The sequence below is a fragment of the Polistes fuscatus genome, unplaced genomic scaffold, assembly GCF_010416935.1.
Source record: "Polistes fuscatus isolate 324 unplaced genomic scaffold, CU_Pfus_HIC Scaffold20, whole genome shotgun sequence".
In the NCBI taxonomy this organism is placed as follows: Eukaryota; Metazoa; Arthropoda; class Insecta; order Hymenoptera; family Vespidae; genus Polistes; species Polistes fuscatus.
The window spans coordinates 2,127,447-2,139,523 of NW_025113097.1; the positions used below are offsets into that span (position 1 = coordinate 2,127,447).

The 12,077-nt window shown below is 30.2% G+C and overlaps 1 protein-coding gene across 11 annotated transcripts in view; it reads left to right on the forward strand.

Annotated features, from left to right (window-relative positions):
- LOC122517501 (Down syndrome cell adhesion molecule-like protein Dscam2) overlaps nt 1-1,229 on the forward strand; it is a 177,756-nt gene extending 176,527 nt beyond the window's left edge. For 7 of the 11 annotated variants that reach the window (XM_043635921.1, XM_043635919.1, XM_043635925.1 and 4 more), the window contains 2 exons: nt 32-226; nt 907-1,229. In XM_043635921.1, the coding sequence (XP_043491856.1) occupies nt 32-226; nt 907-958 (247 nt within the window). In that variant the 3' untranslated portion in view covers nt 959-1,229. Of the gene's footprint in view, nt 1-31; nt 255-906 lie in introns of those variants that run through there. The other 4 variants (XM_043635928.1, XM_043635927.1, XM_043635926.1 and 1 more) reach the window with 3 other exon arrangements.
- Nucleotides 1,230-12,077: the final 10,848 nt, after the last annotated feature.

The following is a 12,077-nucleotide window of genomic DNA, read 5'->3' on the forward strand; positions in this document are numbered from 1 at the left end:
CCCCTTTTTTTCTGATCTGATTTATGCGTAGTTCGGTGGAGGACATGACGCTGTTGCCGCCAAGCGGGTTCAGCGACAGCCGTGAATTGAGCGACGTGGAGTGCGATCGTGACCGTGATCGTGATCATGAGCGTGACCGTGATTGGCAGGGCCTGTCCGTCGGGGCCCGCCATGGCGGCAGCTTGGGTAGACTCCCAATTGAAGCCGTCGAAACTATGCTCGCTAGGTATCGACACGAACCTCCGTAGACCGTAGTAAGCTGGACACGATGTCAATTCTCTTTCTCTCTCTTCTTCTCTCTTTCACTCTTTTTCTCTATTTTTCTCTCTCTCTCTAATATTCGAGTTCGCTTATATGTCAATTGCGACATTATAATTAAACCTTAAAAAAAAGCAACAAAAAGAGTTTCCCCTCCTACGATATCAATGATTCCTTCTTTCTTTTTTCTATTTTTTTTTTTCAGTTTTTTTCTATTTTTTTTATTGACGATTTTCTTCGAGACCTTTCGATGATAGTTTTTTAGCACTCGATCCAATCGAATTCTAATAATATGAGATCAGGATGAAAAGAAAATTATAGTAGAAACATATGATAAGAGATTATTACATTGCGTTTTATACTAAATTATCAAGTGCTAAATTCTATTTCGAAGAGATCCAATTACTGTTTGATTTGTTTAGTATACGATATCTATTGTAATATATCCTTACTCTGAATCCTTAATTTTATGTTTTAAAATCCTTTTTTTTTTGAAAGAAACACCTATGATATATATATAATTTACACGTGGCTAATTGTGCACGCAATATGGTTTTTTTTATTTTTTGCGTTAATAATCGAATTTACACGAATTGGAAGAAAAGAATATCTTTTAAAAAAGATTATCTTTTTATTTCTACAATACAGGTACCAACAAAGGAAGGAACAAGAGAGACAGGAGTTCACCATACACGTATGATCCAGATTCGTAAGCTCGACCAAGAATCTTCGTGGGACGATGTGAATAATAAAATAATCATCGTTTAAAACTTCCATCTTTCTTTAGGAAAACGAAAGAAAAGAAAAAAAGAAAAAAAAAAAAGTAAGAAAAAAAATATAATTCTTCGGCCGGGTGTCTCTCCGATTACCCCTCGGATTATAGTGAAATAATATAATAGAATAATTTCGGTGTAAGAGATATGGGGACGACACTTTTTAATTATCGTTCGCGTTCAATTGAGAGAGAGAGAAAGAGAGAGTGAAAGAAAGAAAGAAAGGAAGAGAAAAAGAGAGTATGACGAGTGAGAACGAGAGATTAAAAAAAAAAAAAAAAAAAAAAGGAAAAAAAAGAAATAAGAGAGGTAAAGAAAAAGATGATTTTTATATCATTACTGCCATCGCGTTGATAAGATTTTTTTAAAAATCTACATTAATAATGCACACTTTACGTAAAACTCTATTCGTAAAACGCGTAAAGAAAAAAAAAAAAACCTCGCGCGATTTTTAATAATTACGCGAATATACGTAAGAAAAGCGATGCGATTTGGAAAGTATAAAGGTTACTTCGAAAACGAATAGACTGTTTTTTTGTTCGCAACTTACATTTGCTACTGACGATTTAAAAAGATACAAAAAAAAAAAAAGGAAAAGAAAAAAAGAAAAAAAATATACATATATATATAATTATTTAAAATAGTTATTATTATTATCGTCTTATACTTTATATCGAGATCAATTTTCAGTTTCTCGAATCTATTCGCACGAGAATTCTTCCAAAAATACGAGTAAACATGTATGAGTGTGAGTATGTATGAATGTGCATCGATGATTTATTTATCATCCTCGTGACAATGATCGATCGATCGAATGTGTCGTATCGATGTTAAAATATGGCAAGGCTGCCATCCGTTTATTGTACAATTATAAATTATACAATTACGATAATAATAATAATAATAATAAAATAATAATATTAATAATATAATATAATATTAATATTAATATATATTAATAATATATCGATATATTCATATATATCTAAATTCTGTATAGTTTAATCGCGTATGTTCGTTTAATTGCTATATAATACAGAATGTAAAAGAAAATACAATTGTTAATAACAACATTCGACGTGGTCAAAATTCGATAGGAAGCTAAATCGATAACGTCGGAAAATTATAATGACGATGATAATGATATTAATATAATTATCGAATTAAAATAAATACGAAGAAGAGTGTAAATAAATAAATAAATAAATAAATAATTAAATAAGTAAAATCTTCGAACGCGATGAATGTGTATATGTAAAAGAGAGAGAGAGAGAGAGAGAGAAAAAAAAGAAGATGCACTTGTGAATTTCTCTTATCGCGACTCATACTTAAACTATTTTGTGAATTTTCGTTTTTTAAATGATACGCTCTTCGCGATGAACGAATCTAATTGAAAAAAAGAAAATCTTACAATACTATTAACGACTATTTCTACGTATTATTTCAAAGTAAATACGTACGAATAACACGCATAATCTGTCTAATTTCTGATCTAAAGAAACGAAAGAATAAAACGAAAAGAACGAACGAACGAACGAACGAAAAGATCACGACACCATGTCAAAGATAATTTATAAGGATATCTTATAAATAGTACAGGTATCTTTGTATGTATTTATGTACATACAAAACGAATAGAATCCTACGTAAGTATTTCGATGAACTGCCAAACGTATATTATATACCGTGTCTTGAAAAACGAGAAGAAAGAAATATTGAAAAAGAAAAAAGAAAGGAACCCATAAAAAAGAAAAAAAAAATAAGAGAAAAAAAAACAGACTAAAACCGATAAAACAAATATGTGAAAGTTAATCGAAAGGGGAAAAAAATGAATGCCATGAAATTTCTTTGTAGCGATCAACGTGAAAAAAACACGACTTCGAATGCAATTGCACAATATTATGGCCAATTAATGCATATTTAATATACACACATATACATATTATAAATATTCGGTACTTCGGTTGTTTAATCGGTCCGACATAGGAAGACTGAGGCGAACTAATTACGCTTATTAGTTCATTTTTGCCAAGGGATCCTTCTAATTTGCTCGCACGCGCAAGCAGCAATTTGCATTTCATACATTTAAGCGGAGGCATGCTCTGTATTTATAATAAATTTATTTCTTACGAGAAAAAGATTAAAAGAACTACATGATATATAAATAATTAAACGAAAAAAAGTAACAAATAGAATGACTAAAAATGGAGAAAGAGAGCAAGAAAGAGAGAGAGAGAGAGAGAGAGAGACAAAAGACTCGCGAACGCGCGTATATTCAAACTGCCAAAAAATAAAAGATCAATCGACATACAGGGTTAACGATAATTATCGAAAAATGATACATCCTCGTTAATGTCGATCCTATATTAATTTTATGATCTAATATATATACAGATTGCATATGCGTGCATATGACAATTACAGTTCCTTCGGTTTTTTCGAAACTTGTTATCGTAAATATCTAATTACATATTTATAAATAAATATGTAAATGTACGATCGACTATGTCCAACTATTATTATTTTACTTAATACTTTCTATGTTTTTTTATTCTTTTTTTTTTTTTTTCTTTTACGAAAACAAGTCTGATAACGTGTGTTCTCGATATTACTATACTTGGAAATAATTTTATCGACCAATTTACAAATATATTATACAAGTATACATAACCATTCAGTCTAACGGAAAAAAATAATAACGATTTCCACGAGTTTTTACTTTTTCATCCGCGAATTCGAGATCGCCAAAAAAAAAAGAAAAGAAAACACGAAATATCATCGACGTATTTTAAAAAGATCTCTTCTTTTTTTTTTTATTTCAATATCGATTATCTTTAAACGTAAACTTTCATATCGTAGCGTGTTACAGAGTATGCCTCTTATGTGTTTTAAAAAGCGCCATGTATGATAAAAATAGAAATTAAGAAAACATCGATTAAAATAATAATAAAAATAATAATAATAATAATAATAATGTTATTAATAATAATAATAAACAACGTTAATTTAAGTTTTATCGCGAGGGGAACGGCGAGAGGAACCACAGACATCTCCTGCAGATGGTGCTCAATTATAATAAATGATTAATTAATAAGATAATGTAAACGAAGTAACATGATTATTTTCTAGAAAAGTACTTTGTAGATACGATTCTATTATACATATATATATATATCGACGATTTCGATTTCGTACGAATCATCCTTCGAACATTTTCATTTATCTTGTACGATATACGTAGCAATGTAATTCTTCTTATTCTTCATCTTTCCTTTCCTATCTTGTGTACTATTATACTTTTTATTTCTTTAAAACGAAACTGTAAACTTTACAATTAAATAAATCCTATGGGTACATCATACCTGTATACGTGTTACGATCGCGTCTAACGTGGAAATAATATCAAAAAAAGAAAATATAGGAAAGCAAAAAAAAAACAAAAAAAAAAAAGGAAAAAAAAGATCTGTGCCATGGCATAGCTATGACGGACGAATAAACTAGTTATACACGAATTATTGTTTCAATATTCTCCTTCTTTTTTTTCTTTTTTATATAATACCCCTCTGTACCCTATTATATTATGTATAAATAGAATGGTTAAGATTTTTGTAAAAAGAAAATGATTCAAATTGTACCTAACGTGTTCTGTACAAAATTTCTTTCGATAACGAGGATGATTGGGGAAAAAGAATTCCTTTTAATCCTCTACAGGTGCAGATGGAATTTACCCGATGAGTTTTATGTTGCACGCACGAGAATACACGATGTTTACTGACCCGAGGATGAATTTTAAATTACAAAAAAAATTCTAGGTAAGTTACCGATATCTATATATGAATCGATTAATTAAACGCCACTTCACGCAATCGAGGTGGTCTAAACGAGAAAAGAATGTTTTTTTTTTAACAGGATTTACTTACTCCGTTTAAGATAGATAATTGTATTAGTTATGCCCACCTATAGAAAAAGAATGATTAATATTAAATCAATTAAATTAAAAATAAGCTATTAGCATTTATTTTATCAAAGAATCTAGTATTCTTTGATAGTATACGATAGCATATGATATATACTTTGATAGTATATATAGTATTATTACAACAGAGTGTATAATATAGAAATTTATATAATTATATTTAATTTTTAATGTATAAACATGTGTGTGCCTTCAGAAATGCATTTAAATATATATTTAAAGATGAAGCAATTTAAGACATTCAAATAAAAAAGAATCCAGAAGGTTTGTTGTTTAATCCAACGATGATCACCTGAAACAAAAAGCAAACTATATTAGTCATACGGTCAAGTGATACAATAGCCTGACATATAAGTGGTCCAATTCACAGATGCATTTTTCATTTGAATTCCCTATTTATTTTTATCCAATCTCTAATTACCGTTTGTAAAATAAAATTAAATTTAAACGCGTGATTTTACATTAAAAAATATAATTAATTAGGAAATAGGAAAAGTACAAATATTATAATAAGTTACCGATCAAAATAATATCTATTAATTATTATAAAATACTTTTAAATTATACGTTATATGCAAAATAAAAATTGCAAATGTAATAAAATACGATCAAAGTACAAAATCTTAAAAACGAAACAAAAAAAAAAGAAATGACTGTAATATTTACTGAACGTTAATCAAACTTCAATATTTAATAATACGAGAATTTTAATATTTTTAACTCTAACTAACTAAAAACTTATGCACCTTTTGGACGATATGGCACACAGATTCGATGTGCCAAGGAGATGGAATGATCCATCATCTCCAATTACAATTACAAATTAATGACGAGCAAATAAATAATGCAATAGAATATAAAATATGACTAGAGAGCTATTTTCGAAAAGTTCGAACTTATTGTTGAACCTTTGAAAATAACTCAATAGCTCAATAGTAGTTGCCCTCTTCAGCCACATTAAGTGGGGGCCTCTTCGGCATTAGCCTCTTCGGCATTAAGCCTCTTCTTTCTTCATTTCCTGAAAACTGCATTGGACATTTTTTACGTGCAAGCAAGATAAAATATTTCATACTACTTTAGCAAACTAGCTCCTATTCTTTTATAATTTTAATTGTTAGTTATTAAAACTATTAATTTGCATTCTCTATTCATTATTAAAGCTCGTGAACCATCAATGAACTTAGAATTCATCGACATATACACGAGCACAATTAAACGAATGTCCAAGCAGATAATTATCGATGACCTAATAACACGTCGCACTTTTAATATCAAAAAATAAAATAGAATTGAAATAAATAATGCAATAAATGTTATCTATTTTCTGCAATATATTCATTTCATCCATTCGTTTTTGAAATATCAAATATTTTTAATTGAGAAAATTGCGATTGTGCGAAGTGCTAATACTATAATACTTAAAACTAAGTATCAAATGTAGATCAAAGTATTTGCTAATTTGTTCGACTCTATCTCGTTCGAGATAGAATCGAAATAGAAATAAATCTTTCAAATCGTTGCAAATTCCTTTGAATCTCATGATACATAATAAGATACAGAAGAGTTACAAAATAAATTTACAATGAAATATGAATGAATAAAAAAAAATTTTTGCAACAATTCTGTATAAACCAGGAGGCGGAATTTCCACTCCGGAGTGAAAGTAAGCCTAGTGCCTTTCCTGGGTCCTACCTACTTAAAATTAAAGTTTCCACATTCGCTCAAAGAAGTATGCTACCTGCCTGCCAATTACCCATATTTAAAAAGAGCAAATACACATACGTACCCACCCACTCACTCCACGATTCTCTCACATACCACCAGGTGCAAAAGCCTAAACTAGAGAGCATGCCCCGGGCACCTCCGACACCCTAGTTCAAACGCGTGTTTTCTAAACTTATGGGAGTACGTACCAATGCTGTAATCGACTGCCAAGGCTAATGATTATTGCAATGATGACTAAAGCAAAAATACTGGTACATACTAGTATATATGCATACTAGTAATATACAAGTATATCAAAGTTTCCACAAATAAATGCGGTAACTCTACTATTCAAAACGATTTTATATATTACAAAAAAAAAAAAGAAATTTAATATAAATAGAAAAATACACCATGTGTATTTTTCATATTACACCTAACTCTAGGTGTGCTACACTAAGTATTACTTTAAATATTAAATAATTCATTAATTAAAAACTATCACGAAACGATGTACAGTACACTACCTAATACGCACACACAGGTGTAAAGTACATCGTGCAATCACTAGCACAATGACAGCCGCCAATAGGGAAAAACTTAAAACTAAACCTATACTAACCGTTTCTCACCCATACGAGTAGCACCTGGGCACACGTATAGATGAGAACGCAGAAAGTATAGGGGGGAGAAACGGGAGATTAGTACATTAGAAGCTGAAAATCCTGATCTAAAAAATATGATTAAACACATATATACATAACATATAAATACACATTTTAATAAAAATTCATCTAAGCGACTAAGGACTCTACAAATTTATTTAATAAAAAATGACTTTGAATATCTTTTAATATCTTTTAATATATTTTAATATATTTAAAAACCTCGGACGACTCCTTTCATTAAGTTGGCTGTTCTAATAAAAGAACTGGGCTTTGAGCCACCACTTAACTGCTAGAATCTATCCGTCGCGAATGTTTGTCTTCTGCTCATTTATTTATAATATCGAAGTATCGATATATCAAAATTAATTGCGATTAGATACACTAAGTACGAAGCAATGCATGTAAGATATTTACTACATGCTTTTATGGATGAAAACGAGTAAATTAATGCTCGGTTTCACCACTACTAACCACGAACAAAACACGTAAAAAAGAAAGTGCATTTATTAATTGCATTATTAATTAAATGAATTTAACCGGTGAGACAAGAAAACCTATCCTGAACTAATATAAAATATACAATACAATATACAATAATATACAATTTTCATGAGTAACTCCTAGAAAGGAATTACTCATGTGCTCGTCACTAATTTATTAAATAATTACAACCAGTAACTCGTGCCGATTAGGACCTTTCATCCTCGACATGATTGAGCACCGGGGACTTTAAATTTTAACTCACGGCATAAGAAGTTCTACGATGGCTCCAAAACACTCCTACTTCGTAGCAAGTATTGTGGTCTGGCGATCGAAGGATTCCTCGATTTGGTATTGAAGGAGATCCACCGAAGATCCATCGAAGATCCATCGAAAATCCACCGAAGATCCATCGAAGATCCATCGATGATCCACCGAAGATCCATCGAAGATCCATCGAAGATCCATCGAAAAATTCATTCCACATGTTTGCAAAGTAAGGAAATCCATCGTCTTATCTGTAACATAAAATAGAACATAACGATAAGTTATCTGCAATATAATCCAAAATCATATAAAATAAAATCGAATAAAATATAATAAAATAGACTTACAATGCTTTCCAATGAGATGAAATTCAATTGCACCATGGTGATGCACCTCGCGTGAATCTAAAAAACGCGGTATAAACGAAAATAAGAAACTATAGATGAGTTTCTTATCGCGAAACCGAAATTTTATTATACGGCGAACAACACTGATTCTAATTCGCGTATGATTTTAATTTATTATGCGCCCGATCACTGATTCTACAACTGCTTCCAAAGACTGCTTTGCACACAGTCAATGCAAGTAAAAAAATCTTCATTGATGCACTGACTCTAATACGCGAACAGTCTGTCGACTGTTTTAAAATAAAAATACAACTTTTCTCGAACAAAATCTAATGCAATTACTGCTTTGGTCGCAGTTAATTTAATATGAAAAATTTCTAATACAATCGCGTATCACGAACGAATTGAAATGAGCGAACGAACGTGCTTCTAATCCGTGATTTTAATTAGATTTAATCGATACAACACTCCCGTATATTGCTTCGCGCACGATTGCAATCTGAAACAGAAATAAAAAACAATACTATTAATCATTACTATTACTGAAAACAATTAAAATGTTTGTTGAATTATTAAATACAAAAATATACTCACTTTGTATCTCCATCGATGAATGCACGATGGGTCTCCTACCCTTAGGATGACGATGACAATGCACTAACACTGATTCTAAACTGCATTACATGCAGTTAATTCAATTAACACTAGATTAATGGACTAAAATAAACCAATTTGATTCTCCATTTCAAATTTCTTTGCTACATATGCTACATATATAAAATTTTAATATTATTTTTAAAATATACGTTGATTTTAATACCATAATGAAATATATGTAAATATTAATTCCTCCCCTCTACCCATTTCTTCATGCAAACAATTTTTGTAAGTTTTTAAAAAATAGTAAATGAAACAATAATGAAAAAATCTAGTGTTAAACGAATTTCCAAATGAATTTAATTAATAAATTGTAACACTATTCCAACGATGATCTGAAACAAAAATAAAAACAAGATTATATAGGCCATTGATATAAAAACATTATTATAATTATTGAGAAAAATGTTTAATATAAAAATTGACTTACGTTATTCTTCAGTGATGAATGCACGATGGGTATCCTACCCTTAGGATGACGATGAGCACACGTTTAAACCGAATAAAAGAAACTTACGGAGTTTCTTAACCGAGCAAACGAAACTTTTACATACGGCGTACAACACTGACTTTACTTTCCGATTCTTTTATATTTTATTTTTACGATGCAACACACGATACCTCATTGCCTACGCGCTCGATTGCAATGATGTTCTGCAACAGAAAAAGAAAAAAACAATTAATATCATCGTTATAATAAAAACCATTAAAGTTATCATAGAAAGGTTTAATAGGAAAATATCTTACTTTTAGTCTTCATTGATGACTGCAGGATGGGTATCCTACCCTTAGGATGACGATGTATAAAATAAAATTAAATAAAACTCTGAAAAGCTGAAACATACTAAAAATTATATTACATACAATTAAATATTACAATATTTCCTGAAATCATTCCTGAAGGCATTGCACACTTTCAAAGATATTTTATCATAAAGAATCAATATAAATTTAAGCAATATTAATTGCCTTAATCTCACTACTTGTATAATATTACATACAAAGTATGTAATGTTATTTAAAATATTAATTGAAAATTTTTTAAGTTATAATATATAAATCAATAAAGAGTAATATAAAAAATAAAACGTTTTTATACTATTCTATCTAATAAAAAACTAATTAAAGTATTCATTATTAGAATGTAGAAGTATTAGAAGTTAGATATCATTAGAAAGAAAATCAATAAATAGTTTAATACGTCACGTTCGTTAGATCATTACTCGTTGAAGGACGGAAGGGGAATGAAGATCTCTCTGCGTATCTCGTAGAGGTATCGAATGCTCGGTGCTCGATTGTTTACGTTTCGTTTCGACGGTTATTCTTCTGTTTTCACCTCGAGAAATTCCTACAAATATACATAACATTCATAGTTGCTTGTAGGTGAATGTTTTGTTTTCTTTCTCTCTCTCTCTCTCTCTTACTCTCGTTCTCACTCTTTCTATACATTTCTATATGGCTTAAAAAAAGAATAACGCTTACCTCAATGAATATGAAGATAAAAAAAGAGTAAACACAACTGTTAGACTGAGTATATGTATTCATGCTGGACTCTCCTAATGCTCGGTACCTAAAAAAGGAAAAAAAAAGATTACATTAATATAATATAAAGAAAATCAAATACATGAGTGTATATGTACGAGTGGTTAACCTATACTTATGTATATATGCCTGTATGTGTGTGAAATACGATCTTTGAATACATAATTATGAAAAATAATTAATTAGAGCATCATTAGAGATGGTAGTAAGTATCGATACCATGAAAAAAGCTGGAAATTAGGAGAAATATTGTTAAGTAACATTGGTGAAATTGGCGGGACGCCGAGATATATCGATGTTATATTCTCACACATATCTATCGAACTTTCCAATATTTCGTTTTGAAAACACTCACGTATAAAAATCTTGCTTATAGCTATCGTTTGATATATAATAGAAAGGTGTAAAATACTTTTTAATTACCTGAGTTAAACAGGATGACGCAGTACGTTGGAACATATACAGCTGACAGAAAATGGCGTTTCCTCTACCTTTCCCCCCGAACCCTTTCCGTTGCCACTGCGTTGCCTCTGCTGCGCATCTGCTGCGCGCGGTAGTATGCGCGGTAGTCCACTTTCAAAAAAAGTAGCGAAATCCATTGACCAATGGCAACTTGAGATTTGCATTTTTTACATCTATTATAGAAAAATATCGAATAGTTAAAAATAGGATATAGGAACATAAAAATTGTCGAAATATATACTTTATTAATCCTAACAATAAAATCGATCATATAAGTCCATATCTATAGAATTGATGCCGTAAAACAAGATATATATGTAATTGCCTAGAAAAATGCATACCAATGTACATGGAATTTTTTCTACGCAAATACTTTTTATCCTCGACATTATCGTAATCTTTCGATTATATCATTTGGAAGTCATTTGCTAGAAGAATCTATAGTACATAGGCAAATTATTTACGTTAGAAATATTTTTTAATTACCTGAAATTAGCGAGACGACGTAGCATCCGTCCGATCTCCAGCACCGACGTCGCGAAAAGAAAGAAGAATGATCAGCAAAGAGCCCTGATTGGCTGATAATTATTGCAGAGATAAGTGACCAATCAAAAATTCCCAATTACCACATAGAATTTTCACGCACACAAGCTTGTGTTACACGTACGTAACTCGGCTTTCTTCATGACCACGCTAGTCAAGCTAGATAAGATAATTTATTTATTAAATAAATAAAAAATTAATTCTATTTTACTATTTAATGTACACGCATCTTGTTAATATTTAAAAAATAACGAAAAGAATAAAGACAATATGCACTATAATCCTTATCACACAGAACAGAAAAACATACATAATTTATTTATTACAATAATTAAATATCAATTTCATGAATTATTATAATTATCTAATTTCTAATCTTATTATAATATTGTTATCTAAT